The sequence below is a fragment of the Dysidea avara genome, chromosome 3 (assembly GCF_963678975.1).
Source record: "Dysidea avara chromosome 3, odDysAvar1.4, whole genome shotgun sequence".
NCBI lineage: Eukaryota > Metazoa > Porifera > Demospongiae > Dictyoceratida > Dysideidae > Dysidea > Dysidea avara.
In genome coordinates this window covers 41,304,823-41,327,283 of record NC_089274.1, presented here as the reverse complement: position 1 = coordinate 41,327,283, position 22,461 = coordinate 41,304,823, and the positions used below count along the sequence as shown (strand labels likewise).

The 22,461-nt window shown below is 37.7% G+C and overlaps 1 protein-coding gene across 2 annotated transcripts in view; it reads right to left on the bottom strand.

Annotated features, from left to right (window-relative positions):
• Nucleotides 1-22,461, bottom strand: part of LOC136251028 (E3 ubiquitin-protein ligase rnf213-alpha-like) — a 175,978-nt gene that overhangs the window by 75,158 nt on the left and 78,359 nt on the right. For both annotated transcript variants that reach the window (XM_066043410.1, XM_066043409.1), the window contains exons 18-23: nt 18,700-19,062; nt 17,801-18,636; nt 17,647-17,756; nt 3,037-3,111; nt 2,867-2,973; nt 1,297-1,435 (exon numbers count right to left, since the gene is read on the bottom strand). In XM_066043410.1, coding sequence (XP_065899482.1) covers nt 1,297-1,435; nt 2,867-2,973; nt 3,037-3,111; nt 17,647-17,756; nt 17,801-18,636; nt 18,700-19,062 — 1,630 coding nt within the window. The remainder of the gene's footprint in view (nt 1-1,296; nt 1,436-2,866; nt 2,974-3,036; nt 3,112-17,646; nt 17,757-17,800; nt 18,637-18,699; nt 19,063-22,461) is intronic.

Here is a 22,461-nt window from a genome sequence, read left to right as displayed (position 1 = left end):
TTAGAGGTAGCATGACATCATTCTTGCTTACAAATCTTGATCACACTTTAGATACTCGTGCTTTGTTTTTCATTATAACTCCATATCTTTTAACTTAACTTTACACCAAATCACAAAAGGTATGATGATTACCCTATCAATTATTCAGCTTCTTCCCATACATAAGTGGTTTACACTGTAGGAGTGACAACATATCCATTCTATTTATATGGATAATTGTTAATACTGTAACTCCACAATTGTTTAACATATTGAGCCATAACTTGGAACCAAGATGTACCTTAAAGTCCCCTTATGTGTGCCAAATTTCAAAGCATCTTCAAATTTTAATGGTAGCTTTTTTAGTGTGCAAAAAAGATGATGAAAATTTTTTTTAAAAATGAAAATATAGATACAAGCTGATTTTGAAGGCTTGTATCTTTGGAATGGCTGGAGTGATTTTAAACTACTGATGGTATCTAGAGAGAATTTTCCTGCAAAAATATCTCGTTTTATAAACAGTAAAAGCAGTACAAAGTTACATTTGCATGATTATTCCTGTTAATAACACAGTGATGTACTGTAATGCATCAGCCTTTTTGCCATACTACATGTCTTGATACATACCAATATCCTCACAAGCCTCTTTCATCCACAGGGTTTTCTTTGCTAAAGAACAAGTGCTTCATAATCTATAGCTTTTTTAGAAATTTGGCATAAAAATTTGGTGTAAAGCAATTCCAAATGCCATTTTGGTTGCATAATCCGAACACCATAGGATTATAACTGATAAACCTTAGTTTTAACTATGGTAAGATTTAATGCAACGTTGCACTCGTATACAGGTAAAAGTATACTGCTCAAGCCACACTTGAATTCCAATAAGACAAAAGGCAACAAGTATTTCTCTTGAGTAACTGAAATGAACTTAAGAACCAGCTATGAACTATAATTTATGTTGCATGTTTGCAATTGCCAACTCACAGTGATGAAGGATCTACTTCTAAATATGTATTGGGAACAACAGAATTTACATCAGTGTAGCTAATAAAAGTGATTTTCAACTACTACCCACTCACTCTTCACTGTTTCTATTAAATTTGAGCATGAACAGTGTGTTTCCACCTTCATTTCCATGCAGGAATTTGAGTTTTAGGAACATAAAAATTAGGCACCTAAATGTTAGTCATCATAGCACTCACAAATGAGGTTTGTACACTTAACTAATCACTGCCGAGTCCCTAACTATGAGTGCCACAGCCTAGAGTTGCACTAAGGGATCTGAGCACCACTTGTAGTACAAGTAAATAAAATTACCTGTTTCTCCTTTCAAAACTCTATCCATTTCATCTAGAGCTTCAGTACAGACTTGGTATGATAGCTTCTCTCCATTAACCAAACAAAATATTCTCCTGTGGTCAGGATCTCCTACTGCTTTATACCAAAACAAGCTGAGCTGTCAATAAAAATCATTAGTATCAGATTTGAATTATCATAAGCAACAATGTACAATGATTATAATTTGTAATGCTTCACAATGTGAATGTCTTGGGGCAAAAAACATGCGAAATAAAGTAGCCCAATGGAAAACGATGGAGGACTGATGAAGAAGGCAATCATGTAATTGAAGATAAAAGAAAAGGCAAAGTGCAGAAGGAAGCCACTTGTTGGAACTAGGCCTGCGCCTAACATGCCAGAATAATTTTGAGAATTATAGGTCTCCAATTTTGTCTGCATACTTTTGAGTATATTAGGCTTAAGTAAAGAAAATGCACATGTTACATGTGAGTTTGCTATTGTGGCGTGAGATGGTGGTCATACGCTGCTCTGTTTGGCTACTAGCCTTGCAACTGTGGTCTGGCTGGCTGGCTTGTTGGATGGATGGCTGGCTGGCTGGCTGACTGGCTGGCTGGCTGGCTGGCTGGCTGGCTGGCTGGCTGGCTGGCTGGCTGGCTGGCTGGCTGGCTGGCTGGCTGGCTGGCTGGCTGGCTGGCTGGCTGGCTGGCTGGCTGGCTGGCTGGCTGGCTGGCTGGCTGGCTGACTGGCTGGCTGGCAGGCCAGCTGGCAGGCAGGCAGGTAGACAGGCAGGCAGACCAAAAATCAGGTTTTGACAATTATATATATATATATATTTGGTCTTCTGTAACTGTTTCCTTGCTGGATTAAATGTTGAATGCACTAAGACTATTCTGTAAAGGTGATTTTTGTTTCTGTAGTGTATAATATTTTTTTATGATGGTAGCATTTTAGCAGGTGCCATTCATTATAGGGGGACTCTTTTAAACAGTATGACAGGTATTGAGTAGCTTCCTATACTTGCTTTCTTGAAATGTTTGATACTGTCTTTCTGAACTGTGTTAACAACATGCAGCAGTAGGAGCTAACTTTGTCAAAGTGCAGAATTAAAAATATCTTTAATGTTTTCATAACCAGATTACTGTATAGTAGAAAACTTTGATGGAAAAATCATTGCAAATTTGGCAAATTGTCTTTTATTTCACCAAAGTTTTTCTGCTAAAGTATATTACCAGCCATTGCTAGCTATATGCAATGTGTAGTGAGTGACATGTGACAAAACATGGCAACTTGCCAAAGTTTTTTTTTGCTATTTGCAAATTCGACACTGCTAAAATTCCTGCTATACAGTATACATTTCGAGCATCTAGAGTGTCTACTCTACAGCTGTTTGTGTATAAGGGATTTGTTGATTCCAGCTTTCAATCTTAAATCTTGCTAGGATTTGATCACTGCAAAATAAGTGCATTGCCAATAACTAATGCTACTGCACAAACGTTCTGGCATTGTAAGGGTAAGTTTCCATTAAAATTTGCTGCACATCATGACAAGTACAACAACAATATTAACACAGATGCATACATATACATACCTCTTCAACAGTAGTTTTGTGATTACAGATAAGTACTTCTTCTAGTGAAGGCAGAGGTGAATGCATATCATGGACATAAAGAGAAATCACTGCATTCAAAACATCACCTACAAATATGCAAGCACATATTTTGAATTTCTAGTACTAATGTCTTCCGTAATTCAACTTACAAGGTGAGACAATCACTAAATTTGGAGCTCCCTTTTCAAAACAATTTGCAAATAGTCGAGATATTGGAACAGTAGCTAGTAAAATTTAACATGTGTGTAAAACAAGTCAACATTAAATTAAGACTGTACAAGTAAAAAGTTGTGTGGTGATAAATTTACACCATAATGAAACAAAGAGAATCTAGATGCTAACATAAAATATAAGTAGAAATAATGCTATAATGCAATATGAACATATGAAACTTATGCTACAGTTAAAAGTTTATTTGCTTATTTGAAAAACAGCAAGAGTTTTGATACTGTTTTTGGTATATTTGTTATTAGCAAGCAATAATCCATATATCAAGACACACGGTAGTGTGTCATGCAGCCAGGAAAGCTGGCACGTCAAGCTGTGAGTATATTCACAGGAAAAAACAAAATGTGATTTTCACGCATATGTAGCTCCATGCTCCCTTCTCAAATTGGAAATATTTTATACTGCAAATGCCTTCCACCTTCAGCACCCACATACCAAATTTGAGCAAGATTGTCTTACACAATTGTGAAATATAATCCTTCAGAAATTGGCTTAATTTCTTTGTTTAGGTGGATTGGGGAGCAGGGGGATGGGGACTTAAATCATTCTTTTTACACACTTTCAAAAATCATTATAAAGTGCAAATGCGTAACTCGATTTTCTAGAGCTTTGATACACTTTAAGAATGTACTGCAGCACAATCACGTACCAAGTTTGGTGCAAATCTGATTAGTAGTCATATTAATATATCCTCAAGGTCAGTTTATGGTTGGCTTTGGGTATATATTTAAAATAGTATTTTTAAACATTGTTAATTTAAAAATGAAGTAGGGATCTATGCAACAAAAAGTAGTGAAACAAGAGATGAATGATGGTATTACAGTATAGCTCAGTGGGATAGTTCCTACTTTGGCATTGAGTAAAATAATTGCTACAGCTAATGTACCAAAGTAGGGACTTTCCCACTGAGCTATGCTGTAATACCATCATTCATCTCTTGTTTCACTACTTTTTGTTGCATAGATCCCTACTTCATTTTTAAATTAACAATTGTTTAAAATACTAGTTTGTTTAGTTTTTGTTGTAGTACAGCTAGCTACAATGTAACTTGAGACTGTTGTATTAGAGTGACTGTTGTATTAGAGTATATCTCAAGTCAGCCAAGAGAAGGGGTGTGCAGCTAGCTAGACCAATAAGGGATGAGGTCATCTTGCTTACTGTTAAATAAACAGCTAGATTGGTTAAGAGGTATGGTCTCCATACTCTATCGCTATTAATCCACCTAGATCTTTAATTGATGGGTGTGATCACGAACCTATCACGAACAGGATCCCAATCGCAAACTTGCAAATATCTAGTTAGTATATCTCTTATAGTAGCACCAGGACTGAAGCACTTCTGAAATCCAGTTCTGAAATAATTCTGTGACGTCTATATTATGTTGCTGAAAGAAAGTGTTGATACAGAAAATTAATGCCTTGATATGGTTCTGTTAGATGAAGAAGAAGACAAGCAGCCTGACTGAAGATAAAAGAAAAGACAAGGCGTAGAGGGCCTACACTCGTCGGAACCCCAAAAGGCACATCCCACTGGTGAGTTTGTTAATGTGGCGTAAAATGTTGGCCATGTGCTGCTTCACTTGGCCTCTAGCCTTGTGACTGTGGTCAGTGAGGCAGTGAGGCAGTCAATGAGGCAGTGAGACTAAAATTCGAGTTTTGGCGATTTTTAAAAAAATTATATCCGGCCACCTGTAAGTGTTTTGTTACATTTAATGCTGCTTTATGTATTATGTGGACTAGTACTATTCTGTAAAGGTGATTTTCGTGGTGTAAAATGTCCCTAGGGTGATTTTTAAAGGTGGAATTTTGGACAGCACGCAAAATTTTCACCACGATCCCTACTTAAATGGTACTACCATACCATTTGATACAAACAGAAGTGAAATCCATGCAAAAACAGCCAAGCTGTATAAAAAAGATGTGGCCTTCAAAAAAACCTGGGTGAAAAAGTTGTGAAATCAAAGGTGGTGGCCATGAAATGGCTGCAATGATGTTAATGATAATAAATTTTATTAATGCACAAAGGCCATTATTAAAATTTATTATCATCCACACCATTGCAGCCATTTCATGGCCGCCACCTTTTATTTCACTTTTTTCACCCAGGCATTTAAAGACCGCACCCTTTTATACAGCTTGGCTGTCTTGCATGGAAAAATTTATCTTGAATTTGGAGCGTAAAACTCATTAACAATATCATATAATATGATACAAGCACAAGCTATTGTCATCGAACAGTACAGTAGTACTGTTTAAGTAGGAATCCCCCCCCCGAAATGACGCATGCCACCAAAAATATCGCCTTTTAACAACCAACTTAGAAACCTCTTACGCGACGAAAATCACCATTACAGAATAATATTAATCCATCTAGCATCAAATGTAGCGTTAAAAACAACAAAACACTTACAGATGGCCGGATATAAAATTTTTTTTAAATCGCCAATTTTAGTCTCACTGCCTCACTCATTGCCTGACCACAGTCGCAAGCCTAGAGCCCAAAAAAAGCAGCGCACGGTCACCATTTTACGCCACAACAACAAACTCACCGGTGGGATGTGCCTTTTGGTGTTCCAATGGGTATTGAGTGTACGCCCTGTGCGCCTTGTCCTTTCTTTTATCTTCAATCAGGCTGCTTGTCTTCTTCTTCATCCAACGAAACCATATCGAGGCGTTAATTTTCCATATCAACACTTTCATAATCGGGCCACAAAATTATTTAAGGCGCTTAGACTACGCTACTGTACGGAGGTACCGGTACTCCATGATAGGTCACAACATCACGCCCATTCTTTATTCTACGTATTATCGATCTATCGATTGAGACCACAATGACCACGCCCCTTTTACGCTAGCTGTATTTGTGACCACACACCTTCAAGTTGGTAGGCTGATTCAAGATACTCTAGTCTAATACTATGAATCAATTGAAACCACGATGACTACACCCCTTTTGGGGCAAGCACACATCTTTGCAGGCTGACTCGAGATACTCTAATACAGCAGTCACCCTAATAGAACAGTCACATGTTTATAGCTAGCTATATGCTTTATCAAAAAAACTTTAAAAAGTAGTGTATTAAAATTATAAATTTAAAAATGAAGTAGGAATCCAAGCGATAAAAAGTAGTGAAACAAGAGATTAACAATGGTAGCTATTACAGTATAGCTCAGTGGGAAATCCCTACTTTGGCATGGTATAACAATTATTTTGTGTTTAATGCCAAGTAGGGATTTCCCACTGAGCTATACTGTAATAGCTACCATTGTTAATCTCTTGTTTCACTACTTTTTATCGCTTGGATTCCTACTTCATTTTTAAATTTATAATTTTTAATATACAGTAGGTTGCAGAAAAAAGTTTACGTTTCGTAATTGTAATTACGGTGTGATTACTAAGTAATTACCATGTTTGTACTGTAATTACATTTTGACCATAATCCGTAATTATGCAAAAAAGTAGTTTTTCACCAGCCATATATACAATATATTCATAGTTACCAATAGAGCATAATTCGTAATTACGCTTTGTAATTACGCTACTACAGCGTAGTTACAATTACGAAACGTAAACTTTTTTTTGCAGCCTACTGTACTAGTATCATTAAGGATGGTATTACATAACAGTAGGGATTAAAAGTTTGCATTATTTCCACAAAACAAATAACAATCAATAACCAGTCTCACATTTCTTTCACAACAAGTATACAAATGTACCTTCAAAGCAATTAAACATTCCTGTGGTGAATTTATGGATTATTAATGTAGTTTGCTTACCTCCAACATATTCAACATTGATCAGTTGATACATCACTGTCAATTGATAGTGGTGGGTTTGGTATATTAGTAAATAAGGTTTACATAGCATATTTAAAACCAAGTTAATGGAGGAGTGATGAAAGGTGCATTGGACATTAATAAGAGTGTCAGGTGAGCAACAATCAGAGTTCACACATGCGCAATGGTCGACACATGCATCAGGCATTTTAAGAGCAGTGGGACCGCTTGAGTGATGACATGATTTTCCTGAGGGAGCTTAGAATGAAGAAAGGAAGTGGAAAAAGACCACAAACTGGCATACCACGACAACGACTGAAGGGCAACTCTATACTACTGGATTTGAATTAGGGAGACCAATGTGTCTACTTAAGATGGTAGCAGCATGTAGAACAACAGTCTTCTGAAGTTAGTGGACACCAATTTCTGCTACTCATAAAGAAGCTATTATCATTATCATTATCATTGTTATTATTTATAGAACTTTGCGTGGGCGAGATCAAAGGAAAAAGTGTACTTTAAATTTCATAAAGTACACTCTTTCAGCCGGCCAACTGTTTCATCGACCACAAAGAGTGCTTTATTGCACCGCAAAGAGTGCTTTATTCACAATAAAGCACTCTTTGCGGTGCAATAAAGTACTCTTTGCGAGCAATAAAGCACAGTTGCCCACGTGCCTTAGTGTAGGCTAATAGCCTACGGGGCTCGCGCCAGTACGACTAATCACTCAAGCCGGTGAAGGCTGATAGCCTCGCCGCGCTGAATGATCAATCACCCCAGACAATACGAGTTCCACCACTGGATTGCTTTTATAGACATACCTAAATGCTTCGATAATGGGTGGGAGAAGGTAACGTTGCTGTTACGTTTGTTAATGTAAACGGACAAGTCCTGGAGATATCACGGAAATACTTCACCATGTGACTCACAATAGAATCGATTGTGGGTTGCGAGCAAAACCTGCCAAGACGCAATGAACGTCTACTATGCCAAACTATGATGAAATACGCATGAGTTACTTTGTTAAACTAGTTTGTGTGCGTTCAGGCTGCTAATAGTTCATGCAACGCTTGTTAATTACGAGTCCTAGTGTATGGTGAAGCTACACGACTAGAAAGTTCCATAAATCATTTAAAGCATAGCCTTGCTCGTGCTATATGAAAAATAAAGTACGAGGCGCGCGGCCGAGATGCTAATAAAGCACGAGGCGAAGCCGAGTGCTTTATTAGCATCTCGGCCAAGCGCCGAGTACTTTATTTTTCATATAGCACGAGCAAGGCTATGCTTTAACATATACTAGTAGGACAGGGTCACATACAATGAAGTACATATACAAGCGGGACAACCTAACAACTAGTGTTGCACTGATAATCGATTCAGTAATTGGTATCTAATCCAAAACAGCCAAGCTGTAAAAAAAGAGTGCGGCCCTGAGAAAGGCTATGGTGAAAAAAGATGTGAAATCCAAGGTGGCGGCCAAGAAATGGCTGTGATGGTAGGTTAATGGTAAAAATTTTAATAACGACAATTCAGGTGAATTTTGTGCCAAGACCAAGCGGCACCAAATTCAACTGAATTGTTGTTATTAAAATTTTTACCATTAACCTACCATCACAGCCATTTCTTGGCCGCCACCTTGGATTTCACATCTTTTTTCACCATAGCCTTTCTCAGGGCCGCACTCTTTTTTTACAGCTTGGCTGTTTTGGATTAGATTTCACTTCTTTTTGTATATGTATACCCCAAAGCCGGCCTATGGCCGGCTTTAGGGCTTTTTAACCTGTCATTTTTTTCTTTACTACAGGTAGAAGAAAAGATGAAGCAGGGTGATTTCTTTGTAGCTGACCTCTCTTCAAGGTGACCCTTCTAGCTGATCACTCCACCGGATGACTTGTTTGTAGCTGAACTCTCTACAGGGTGGTTTGTTTGTAGCTGAACTCTCTACAAGGTAACTTCTTCTAGCTGATCTTTCTACAGGGTGATTTGTTTGTAGCTGAATTCTCTACAGGGCGATTTGTTTGCAGCTAAACTGCTGAACTCACTACAATGTAACTTCTTCTAGCTGAATTCTCTACGGGTGGCTTGTTTCTAGCTGATCTCTCTACAGGGTGACTTGTTTCTAGCTGAACTCTCTACAGGGTGATTTGTTTGTAGCTGAACTCTCTACAAGGTAACTTCTTCTAGCTGATCTTTCTACAGGGTGATTTGTTTGTAGCTGAATTCTCTACAGGGCAATTTGTTTGCAGCTGAAGTCTCTACATGGTAGTTTCTTTGTAGCTGAACTCTCTACAATGTAACTTCTTCTAGCTGAACTCTCTACAGGGTGACTTTTTTGTAGTTGAACCCTCTACAGGGTGATTTGTTTGTAGCTGAACTCTCTACAAGGTAACTTCTTCTAGTTGATCTTTCTACAGGTTGATTTGTTTGTCTCTACAGGGCAATTTGTTTGCAGCTGAACTCTGTACATGGTAGTTTCTTTGTAGCTGAACTCTCTACAATGTAATTTCTTCTAGCTGAATTCTCTACAGGGTGACTTGTTTCTAACTGAACTCTCTACAGGGTGATTTGTTTGTAGCTGAACTCTCTACAAGGTAACTTCTTCTAGCTGATCTTTCTACAGGGTGATTTGTTTGTAGCTGAATTCTCTACAGGGCAATTTGTTTGCAGCTGAACTCTCTACATGGTAGTTTCTTTGTAGCTGAACTCTCTACAATGTAACTTCTTCTAGCTGAACTCTCTACAGGGTGACTTGTTTCTAGCTGATCACTTTACAGGCCTAGGGTGACTTGTTTCTAGCTGAACTCTCTACAGGGTGATTTGTTTGTAGCTGAACTCTCTACAAGGTAACTTCTAGCTGATCTTTCTACAAGGTGATTTGTCTGTAGCTGAATTCTCTACAGGGCAATTTGTTTGCTGCTGAACTCTCTACATGGTAGTTTCTTGTAGCTGAACTCTCTACAATGTAACTTCTTCTAGCTGAACTCTCTACAGGGTGACTTGTTTGTAGCTGAACCCTCTACAAGGGTGATTTGTTTCTAGCTGAACTCTCTACAAGGTAACTTCTTCTAGCTGATCTTTCTACAGGGTGATTTGTTTGTAGCTGAATTCTCTACAGGGCGATTTGTTTGCTGCTGAACTCTCTACATGGTAGTTTCTTTGTAGCTGAACTCTCTACAATGTAACTTCTTCTAGCTGAACTCTCTACGGGTGACTTGTTTCTAGCTGATCTCTCTACAGGGTGACTTGTTTCTAGCTGAACTATCTACAGGGTGATTTGTTTGTAGCTGAACTCTCTACAAAGTGACTTGTTTCTAGCTGATCTATCTACAGGATGACTCGTTTCTAACTGAACTCTCTACAGTGTGATCTGTTCATAGCGGAACTTTTTACTGGGTGATTTGTTTGCAGCTAAACTCTTTGCATGATTGTTTCTTTGTAACTGAACTCTCTACAAGGTAACTTCTTCTAGCTGATCTCTCTACAAGATGACTTGTTTCTAACTGAACTCTCTACAGTGTGATCTGTTCATAGCGGAACTTTTTACTGGGTGATTTCTTTGCAGCTAAACTCTTTGCATGATTGTTTCTTTGTAACTGAACTCTCTACAATGTGACTTCTTCTAGCTGATCTCTCTACAGGATGACTTGTTTCTAACTGAACTCTCTATAGTGTGATCTGTTCATAGCGGAACTTTCTGAGTACTGGGTGATTTGTTTGCATCTAAACTCTTTACATGATTGTTTCTTTGTAACTGAACTCTCTACAAGGTAACTTCTTCTAGCTGATCTCTCTACAGGGAAATTTGTTTGTAGCTGAATTCTCTACAGGGTGATTTATTTGAGCTGAACTCTCTACATGATGGCTTCTTTGTAGCTGAACTCTCTATTAGGTACCTTCTTCTAGCTGATCTGACTACAGGGTGACTTGTTTGTAGCTGAATTCCCTACAGAATAACTTGCAATGTAATATAACTAAGTAAATTATACATGCAGCTGAATGCTTTATTAGGGTGACTGTTCTATTAGAGTATCTCGATCTCGCATTTGCTGCACGTAGTTGCCTTTCGAATCATAACTCAGTGATTTGTAATCCGATTCTTCTGTACTACTGCAAGAACTTTCCATGATGATTATTCCAGCTACATATTGATTTTCAGCTCGTTGCTCTAAGCGGTTTGCCTGGTAGACACGAAAACTAATAGTTTTTTTATCCATAAAAATCGATCGCGTAATTTTGACACAGGTTGGGTTTTGTGTCATATCTCCATGGTCTTTATTCCGATTTCTTTCAAACCACAAAAAGGCACTCCTACGATGGTTGCTCCATCTACATATCAATTTTCAACTGATTCCTCCAAGGGGTTTACCCTGTAGGCGTGACAGACCTTCGACCTTATTTTACGCAAATAATCGGTCATAACTCCGTGAATGTTCATCGGATTCCTACCAAAGTTGGTACACAGATCCGCCTTAATGAGCCCTTTAAGTGTGCCAAATTTCAGCCCGATCCGAGCACGCATTCGTGTTTTATGGCGGATTTTGCGAAGTGTGCGAAATGAAGAAGTAGAAGAAGAAAAAAACGAAGAAATTAAAACGAAATTTTGTTCGCTCGTATCTCGGAAATGGCTGGAGCGATTTTCTTCAAATTTGGTATGTAGACTCCCCTAACTGGGCGGCACGTCTCTAGCAAATTTGGTTCCAATCGGATAAGGGATCACAGAGCTACATAGGTATGAAAATTGCGTTTTCTTTCTTCCTGTTAATATACTCACGGTGTGGCGCGCCGGTTTCTTGGGCCGCACGACACACTATCGTGTGTCTTGATCAGGCCAATGTTGGCTACTAGCCGATTAATCAGTGTTGATTAAATCTAAAGCCAATGTCAATCTCCACTGCGCTGTGTAGTATAATGATGTGGGGGAGGCCAGAAATAAGTTATTTGGAATTTTAATCAAGTTATGTGTTGATGGTTTAGCGGTGACTACAAGCCATGCTCTTAATAAACTGTCAGGTTTTAGACCGTGCCCAACAGTAAACAGAGGTTTTAGGTTTCTATGTTGTACCAGCCATTTGTCTCAACTGTATAGCAGTAGTAAAATGTACTTAAAACCTGTTTGCCATGAGTAACTTTACTTGTGGTATACATCTAACTTTACATTTTAGCCTAGAATGAGCCGTATATCAATGGTTATGTTACTAATATGAGTATGATGAGAATAAGTGTTAGTGTTATTAGTATCTAATCCAAAACAGCCAAGCTGTAAAAAAAGAGTGCGGCCCTCAGAAAGGCTATAATGAAAAAACATGTGAAATCCAAGGTGGCGGCTAATGGTAAAAATTTTAATAACGGTAATTCAGGTGAATTTGGTGCCGCTTGGTCTTGGCACAAAATTCACCTGAATTGTTGTTATTAAACTTTTTACCATTAACCTACCATCACAGCCATTTCTTGGCCGCCACCTTGGATTTCACATCTTTTTCACCATAGCCTTTCTGAAGGCCACACTCTTTTTTTACAGCTTGGCTGTTTTGGATTAGATTTCACTTCTTTTTATATTTGTATACCCCAAAGCCGGCCTATGGCCAGCTTTAGGGCTTTTTTTAATCTATCTTTTTTTTCTTTACCACAGGAAGAAGAAAAAGATGAAGCAGATTTTAAATACTTTAACTAATTCAGGTTTTATCAGTAAATGTACAAATTATAATTTATTACATGTCAATTATTCCCTATGGATAACTTGTTTGCAGCTGATCTCTACTGGGTGACTTGAAATGTAGCTGAACTCTTTACAAAGTGATTTGTTTCTTACTGATCTCTCTACAGAGTTCTTATCTCTCTAAAGGGTCATTTGTTTTTGTAGTTGAACTCTCTACAGGGTGATCCTTCTGGCTGATCTCTCTACAGGATGACTTGTTTGTAGCTGAACTATCTGCAGGATGTAACTGAACTCTCTACAAGGTGATCCTTCTAGCTGATCTCTCTACAGGATGACTTGTTTCTCTCTATAGGGTGATTTGTTTGTAGCTGAACTCTCTACAAGGTAACTTCTTCTAGCTGATCTTTCTACAGGGTGATTTGTTTGTAGCTGAATTCTCTACAGGGTGATTTGTTTGCAGCTGAACTCTCTACATGGTAGTTTCTTTGTAACTGAACTCTCTACAATGTGACTTCTTCTAGCTGAACTCTCTACAGGGTGACTTGTTTCTAGCTGATCTGATTTGTTTCTAGCTAAACTCTCTACAGGTGATTTGTTTGCAGCTGAACTCTGTACATGGTGGTTTCTTTGTAACTGAACTCTCTACAATGTGACTTCTTCTAGCTGAACTCTCTACAGGGTGACTTGTTTCTAGCTGATCTGATTTGTTTCTAGCTAAACTCTCTACAGGTGATTTGTTTGCAGCTGAACTCTGTACATGGTGGTTTCTTTGTAGCTGAACTCTCTGCAAGGTGACCTCATCTAGCTGATCTCTCTACAAGGTGAATTGTTTGTAGCTGAAACTCTCTACAGGGTGATTTGTTTGCAGCTGAACTCTCTACATGATGGTTTCTTTGTAGCTGAACTCTCTACAAGGTAACTTCTTCTAGCTGCTCTCTCTACAGGGTGAATTGTTTGTAGCTGACCTCTCTACATGTAGGGTGATCTGTTCGTAGCCGAACTCTCTACAGGATGATTTGTTTGCAGCTGACTCTCTACATGATGGTTTCTTTGTAGCTGAACTCTCTACAAGGTGATTTCTTCTAGCTGAACTCTCTACAGGGTGACTTATTTCTAGGTGAACTCTCTGCAGGGTGACTTGCCTGTAGCTGAATTGTCTATCAGATGAACTGTTTGTAGCTGAATTCCCTACAGAATAATCTGCAATGTAATATAATTCTATAATGGAGTAAGTTATAAACGTAGCTGGATGCTCTATTAGGGTGACTGTTCTATTAGAGTATCTCGATCTCGCATTTGCTACACGTAGTTGCCTTTCAAATCATACCTCAGTAGTTTGTAATCCGATTCTTCTGTACTACTGCAAGGACCTTCTACGATGATTATTCCAGCTACATACTGATTTTCAGCTCATTGCTCTAAGCGGTTTGGCTGGTAGACGTAAAAACTAATAGTTTTTTTCATAAAAATCGATCGCGTAATTTTGACACAGGTTGGGTTTTGTGTCATATCTCCATGGTCTTTATCTCGATTCCTTCCACACTACAAAAAGGCACTCCTACGATGGTTACTCCATCTATATATCAATTTTCAACTCATTCCTCCAAGGGGTTACCCTGTAGGCGTGACAGACCTTCAACCTTAATATTTTACGCAAATAATCGGTCATAACTCCGGGAATGTTCATCGGATACCTACCAAATTTGGTACTGAGATCCGCCTTAATGAGCCCTTTACATGTGCCAAATTTCATCCCGATCCGAGCACGAATTCGTGTTTTATGGCGAATTTTTCGAAGTGTGCGAAATGAAGAAGATGCAGAAGAAAAAAACGAAGAAATTAAAACGAAATTTTGTTCGCTCGTATCTCGGAAATGGCTGGAGCGATTTTCTTCAAATTTGATATGTAGACTCCCTTAACTGGCCGGCACTTCTGTAGCAAATTTAGTTCCAATCGGATTAGGGATCACAGAGCTACATAGGTGTGAAAATTGCGTTTTCTTTCTTCCTGTTAATATACTCACGGTGTGGCGCGCCGGCTCTTGAGCCGCTTGATATATCGGATTGGTTATCAGTATCGGCTAATTCTGTTGCTTAATATCAGTTATCGGAATAATCAGCTAATTTGGCTATCGGTGCAACACTACTAACAACAGGGCAAGGCATATATAGTGTGTAGCTACAGTGTACAGTAGCACACTGCAGTCAGGAGTAACAGTACAAACGGTAACTACTCCCAGTGGTGCAACAGTACGTATTAAGCAATTGCAATAGATCAGCATGATTTTCTAAGTTGGTAACTGTAGATGTGACTGCTTAAACAGAATTAGGGGTTTGAAACTGACTGCTATATTAGGGTAAGTGACTGCTCTATTAGAGTATATCAATCTGAGTGCATCTGCAAAATGAGCACACACAACTTAGCTACTTTAGTGATTTTAATTCCTTAACTGATATAACTTCATGAACTATAGGGTATACAGCTAACTAACCACTGTTTGGGTAAGTATAAGTGTATGCTCTACTACAGCTAAGTGACTGCTCTATTAGAGTATCTGGATTGTACAGTATTTGACAAGAGACTAATTTCCAGCCTTCTTACATTATCTTGCAAGCACCCTCTCTCCAATAGGCTGATGAACTGGCAAAACCAGGCATTAACAAGTCACCTGTAAAGAACCAGTTGCAATAAAACACATGCAATGCAACCTGACTAATTAAACCCATTGTACATCTCCTTTCCAGCCCGTCATCTCTCTAGATCTAGAACCTGCCATCTCTCTTGGATTGATGAGCAAACCAAGGAGTGAACATGTTCCTGCTATGGAATGCTTGTCACATACTAAGTTATCTTGATGGGTGTTAAATAGAATCGTCATACCATTTCACTCACCAGCACAATAATTATATGTTTGTGTCTTAGATCATAATCCCGGTTAGAGCACAGCCCTAGACCTTGTAGTGTTCTCAAACAGTAATTTATTATTTATTCTATTTGTGACACAATCTCAACCCAGCATTTCTTATTATCCTTAGTACTTGGTTGTATAATAATAATAATTATTATTATTATTATTGTTAGCATAGTGCAGAACCTATATAGTGTAAAAGCACTGGTAGTGATTAATAATACATAAATAGTACTGTAAAACTGTGGATACTAGTTATATTGCTATCCCCATTTTTTCTCTTTTAGTACGAAAATGATGAGCTGTGATCATTAGGCCAATGAAATTTGAATACCAGTTTCTCGCTCAGATTTTTGAAAATTTGATGCGGGCGGGCGGTTATTATTCATTATTCATTATTTTCCAAAAGCACAACACACATCCCAAACATGAAAATTTCTGCCAAAAAAACAGTGAGATCTACATTGATTACTCTTAAAGTACGTTACTAATCCATATAAGAATATTTAGCTATTTCTGTAACTCCTAAACAAATGATTTTTCCATTAGAGTATAGCTGATTGCTCTATTAGAGTAAAAGTGACTGCTCTATTAGAGTATTTCGATCTGAAATACCAATAATGAAATTGCATGCGGATATACCAAAAGCATGCGGGTGATGACGCGAAACTGCTAATCAAGTTTCATTGGCCTTACTATCATGTAAGAATGAAACAGGAATTAAATTCTCTCTCTTACAGTTCAAGCAGCAAATATATTGCACACATGTTTCACTTCTTCACTTACTGCTCTTCATATGCGAAGCATTGTCATAACAGCAAAATTAGCTACTTTACTATATAATCAGTTCATATTTGTAGCACTTGTTTGCTCATACAAGCAAGTTTAAGCCTATTACACCATTCTTTCTCTTGAAACTGTCTATATATATATATATATATGAGTTCACCATACCACCTAAGCTATTTTTGCCCCAAAGCTGGCCTAACATAACAAATCACTCTAATGGCTACATGATAATCATTTCAAATTTACAATAGACACATAGTTGCACACAAAACTCTTCTTGTACAACCATATCTGTAGTAAAGAAAAAAGTTGAAAGGAAGCCTCAAAACTGCCCATAAGTAAACCCTGTAAAAGATGTATAGTTAGGGTGACTTGTACATGTATAAATGCTCTACAGGGTGACTTGATTGTAGCTGAACTCTCTACAGGGTAATTCGGCTGCAGCTGTTCTCTCACAAAGGTGACTTGAAACATAGGGCTGGGGGATAGTATGAACATATCAGAATATTGTTTAAAAAGCTGTTTTTCTAGTCATAAACATATCCAAAAGTGCATTCCTCCTTGCATCTCACTTTGAAGGCCATAAGTATGAAATAGGTGAATTTTCACTATCATTATACTATTATAATTTGGACATTGAATAACTCACTATCACCTAGCCCTAAGCTTAACTTTATACAGGGTGACTTGTTTGTAGCTGAATTCTATCTAGTACAAGGTGACTTTTATGTAGCTGAATTCACCGCAGAATGACAGTGTTACGTGGCTAAACTCTTTACAGCCTTGTTCATAGTTGACTCTACTTGGCAACGTGATTGTAGCTTAATTGAGCATAGATGAATGTTCTAATAGGGTGACTGACTATTAGAGCATCTTGATCATGCTGTTGATATGCCTGGTTGGTTGTTCTTCAATGATTTTTAGTCTGATGTGTATGATACTCAGATTGTATGTGTATGAAACTCAGATTGTATGTTAATCGACTAAAACATGCACAAGTTATAGCAATTTTTCTAAGTGGTGCAAAAGAAGAATCCAAAAAAAGAAGATGAAGGAAAGTATGAAGAAACTAAGACAAATTTTGAAGACACAATCTCAGTACTGGCTGAGCAATTCATCTCAAATTTGAAAGAGGAGGTACCCCACAATGAGGGAGTTTCCACAGTAAAACATGGTTAATTTTCATTCAGGCACTACTGCTATGGATGTGTGAAAACAATGTTTTCTTGGTCCTGTTAAATATACATTTGTCTGTACACGCGCCTGCACTGGCTGTACTTAACTGCATGACATGTGTCTTGATGTGTACTAGTAGTTAGCTACTATGGTAGTACTTTTTATATTGCTGTGATTGTAGATAGTAGCATTTAAATCTCCTAATACACTTTTAATATGAACTTACAACTTTGGACTTTCCTCATCAGTAAGTTCAATAGTTCCCCGGTTCCTTTTATATCTATATAATTTAACTTTTCACAAAAGTCAAGTGCTACATTCTCAACAGAGTTAGACCTAAACAACAGCCATTCACAACTAAAAAGATAAGCAATCTGTACCTTGACAATGAAGTATCTGAAGTTTCACTGAGAGATTCGTCATGTCTATTTTTCTTTTCCAGGATAAATTGAGTGCAATAATCCATGCATTTCACCACATCTTCTCCGCATTCTTCTACTGCTTTTATTGCTAATTGCTTTGGAAAATCATACTCAATTAACTCTTTAACAGTCAAATTATCGCCATCAATTTTAGGGGTTTCAGTGATGTATTCATCCTCTACACTACTATTGTGATAGCACCAGTCTACCACACTGTCTTCATCAACATCAGCACCATGGCAGCGTAGTGCTGCCAGCACCAAATGTGGTTTAAACTCATAAATTGTTGTTGCAGCAATAAAGATTGTTTTCTCTTCCTCAGTTAATTTTAGTACTTCTTCATCAACTCCCCCAACAATAGAAGGGTCTTCATTTTGGGTTGGAAGTGAAGATGAAATATTTATGCTTTTTGAAACAAGGCGGTGTGCATCAGAAGAAGACATAACACTCCGTATGTCTTCAATTGTTAAATCAGGTGATATACTCATCAACAACAATAAAACTTCCTTGCTAAGTTGATATTCTGAGTTACTTACCAAATCATAAAATTCTCCACTGATTTTGAGTAACTGTAAACAAGTGAAATAGTTTAAAGGGTAAATTGTTTTTCTTAGGCCTGACACTGTTGCTACCCATTCCTGCAAGTCGTTTTTCAATTTTTCATTTAAACATTTCAAATCATCATCTTTTACTAAGTTACACGCAAATGATTCAAACCACACCACATATTGAGGATTTCCAGCTCTTTGGAGGCATATTAGTGTATCAGAAATGTGTACAATAAAATGTAACATCTGTAAAACAATTAGTAACACATTATACATACATAATACTCATGATTATTAGATATTTCTTACATTCAGGAATTTCTCTACATCTTTTGACATTAATTTGCCACCAATAGCTGCAGAATGATCACCTGCAATTTCTGTAGTATCTGCTATATCAGGAGTGTCCATGGCTAAATTGCTGTGATCTCTGATAAGAACAACTCTACTCTCCAATTCTTTTAAATCAATAAGTGTATACGAATGCTTTGCCCCTTTAGTTTTGATCTTCACTACTTCTTCAACTCGCAACAAAGTAAAATGCACTTTGCTACCAATGCAACACTCTCCACCTTCCATTATAGCCTTGACTTGTTCATATGTACCAGTTTCAACTGGCATACGTAGTCCTTTGATTTGTCTAAAAAATGGGAGGTCTTGGCAACATTCTTCCTATACACCAAACATAATATGCAAGTAAATAATAGTTTAAACATAACTATATGCAGCAAAGAAATATAAACAAGTCAATATTGTATGTGGTAGTCTGTGAAATATGTAAAAACCATTGTTCAACCCACTCCAAATGCAAGAAGCAAATGCAATTTCTTTTTGTAAACAAATGACATTCATTACTAAATAGATGTTGTGTTACAAATATCATAATAGAACTTTGTAGCAGAACGATTAGGTGACAAATACATGCTGAAGTACTATTACAGTGTGAAATGCGCTCATGTTGGTATCAAACTCTTTAAAGTACAACTATGGCAGTATGTCATGTGTGTGCTTGTTGGAATTACATGTGTGCAATCATTGGCACCATGTGTCACAGCAGCGGGTTTGAGTAAAGACAGCTGGAAATCTGTCTGATCTCAGGGAATGTTTAGTGATGTTGGGCTTTCCAGACCAGGACAAGGAGGCTCTGTGCAGTCATTAATTATCATGACAAAGAAACAGTCAGCAATAGTTTTGCCTCAACAAGAATTTTGGCACCGTCTGATTTCAAGAGATGCATCAAGATATCAACCTCACTGGACACTCTACTCCTATGTCATAGTTGCAGCTAAGGCTATTAAACTTGCAGTGTTGACAGCGATGGTCAACAAAAATATTGATGATACAGTGCAGCACTACTGGTCAGTCAGTAAATGTTGCTATGCTAAGATGACTACTGTGAGTCCTTACTTTTTTTCATGGCAGTATAAATGCATGCTTATGAATAGCAATTTCAGACCTCCCATCATCAATAAAACTGTATGTATAACAATTAACAACTTATTGGATTTACTATTCTTAGCCATGGTTTCAATCCACATTCAGTCATGCATGCTTTAACTTTTAAATACTGTGAAACTGTTACAGAGATACCGTAAATTAAATTTTTGCAATTATTTCCCTTTACATGGAAATTATTTCATACAGGTTTTGTACGGGAGATGAATCACTACGTACTTTACCTGAAATGGGCCAATTATCACCATTGCTAAATGCTTGTCCATTTGAATCTTGATCTGTCCCACCTCCACTGATTTGTCATTGAAGCTGCCATTTGATTGCAGTGGCACAATGTTTGTGGCTTATAATTAGCACTATCAACAAGCGCAGTAGCTAATAAAGAACACATTTAAAGTGATAGCAGATCTTCCCTTTGATATATCGATGCCTATCAACCGGTCTTTTGTGGTGGAGCCTTGTGCTGAAGTTTACTAAAACTATACTAAAATAATCGGATATGATGCAATGCTGTAATGCAGTGTGCTTTGAAAGGGCAATACAGGTGTTGGATGCTCTCCCTAAAATATATATATATTATGAATTATTGCCATCATAGTATTAATTCCCAACAATAGCAGCTCTGGATCAGCTGTTTACTGGTTCTTATGTAGTAATGATATTGTTTATCCATCACCATCACTAATACTGAGCTAAAACATGAAAGATTATGTGTATATGCCAAAATCTTTGATCACATGAAGGTAAGTTACTTTTAACCGTTAGGATTTATTTTTGAAGAACAGCAGGTCTTGGGAATATATCCTCACTACTGCTGAATTGTGCACCATAGCTAAACTCTGTCTATCGCTAATAGGGAGGTACTTGCTGTTTACTGTACATTGGGGCCACATGTAACAGGCACAATTGTCCTATTACATACCTGTACTATAAATTTGTCCCACTTACTGCTTGTAAAGATCAGCATATTTCCATGCTATCATTACTTGCCAGTAGTACATCAACGTGTGGATAAGTGTTTTGTGCATTCTTGTCAGTACAGGTTTCTAAAGGTTGCTGTGTTCCATCATATACATGATACAGTTAACTGTTTATAGGTCCCCCCACCAAGAGGGGTGGCTTGGAGAATGAGAGCTAACCTACACTCTGTAACAGGCATTTTTAATGACCAAAAAACAATATTACAGACCTTGAAATCTACCAGGAATAGTGTATCCTTTTGAGTTGAAAGGGACATGTCCCCCTTGTATGCAAACAAAATATTAAGAGCAGCCATAAGGCTTTGTCTATAGAACGTGCATATGAAAACAAAATAGACAAACTATACAACAGTTCAGAATATTTCTGTGTATAATTTGTGGCTAAAAGTGGTTTGTCCGAGTTACACTTCATTAGTGATGCATGATAATGTATTCAATGAATTATGAAATAAACAGCATAGCAATACAATTGGATTGAGGCCATTCCCATTAATGAATTAATAGGATCTAGCACAGTGACTACTCTTAACAATCTATTTATGCAATCATGATGACCACATCCCTTAATATTAATCTAGCTGCATTTATAATGCTAGCACAGTAAAAAAAAAATTAATATGAAATAGTGACATGCCCCGGTAGGTGAAAGGCTGACTCGAGATACTCTAACACAGCAATCACTCTAATAGAACAGTCACACATGTATTGCTATGCTATAACAAAACACCAAACAAACTAAAATTACGACAGATGCCATGCTAACAGCATCGTGGGGTGAGCCTGAGTGTGTATTCTTGAAGTTTATTGACTGCAGTAAAAAGCAACAAAAATCTGCTTATATGAATTGCATACATAAAAGGTTCATGCAAAAGTTGATCAAAAATGTTTTACTAGCGCTTATATGGTACAGATAGGCATGTATGTGTACAACAATAATTACAATAAAATACAGTGATGTAATTCGCAGGTGTAGTGAGTCAAGGTGTATGACTGTTAGCAACTCATCATCTTCTAAGATTATCCAGTCTGATTCATGGTCACCACTTGAGTCCAGGTCATCATCCTCCAAGAAGCTTCCCCTGTGCCATTTATTTTCACTATCACTATGCTGCCTACAGAATGGATCCATGTTGTTGTCACCTGAATATAATTCAGGTACATGTTTATCATTACTGCATTCTCTAAAGACGTTCATAGAAACGCCTGAACTCCGGCAGACGGAAGGAACATCAGGCTGTTGTAAATTGTTCTAATAATGGTGGGATCATCAAACAAAGGAACTTTACGATTGTACAGAGAAGGTTCGTCAGGTTCATTCAAGCCTCATCAATGCAGCCCTTCGACATCGCATATAGTGTCTGTTTCTATGCAACCTCTCTTCAGATGTTACTGCTCCCTCCTACATCAAAGGCGTTCCTCCCTATGAGCAATGGATTTAGTACTGCACCATCAATCATAGACACGTGTGATACAGTAATCTACTCGGATAACTCGTCGCCGGTGACATAAACCATTACACACACCAAATATGGCAAGACAGTAGTTTACGCCGATAAGTCGCTATGATATGAACCATTACACATACCAAATATGGCCAAGCAGTAATCTACGCCGTTAACTCCTCCGTGAAATGAAA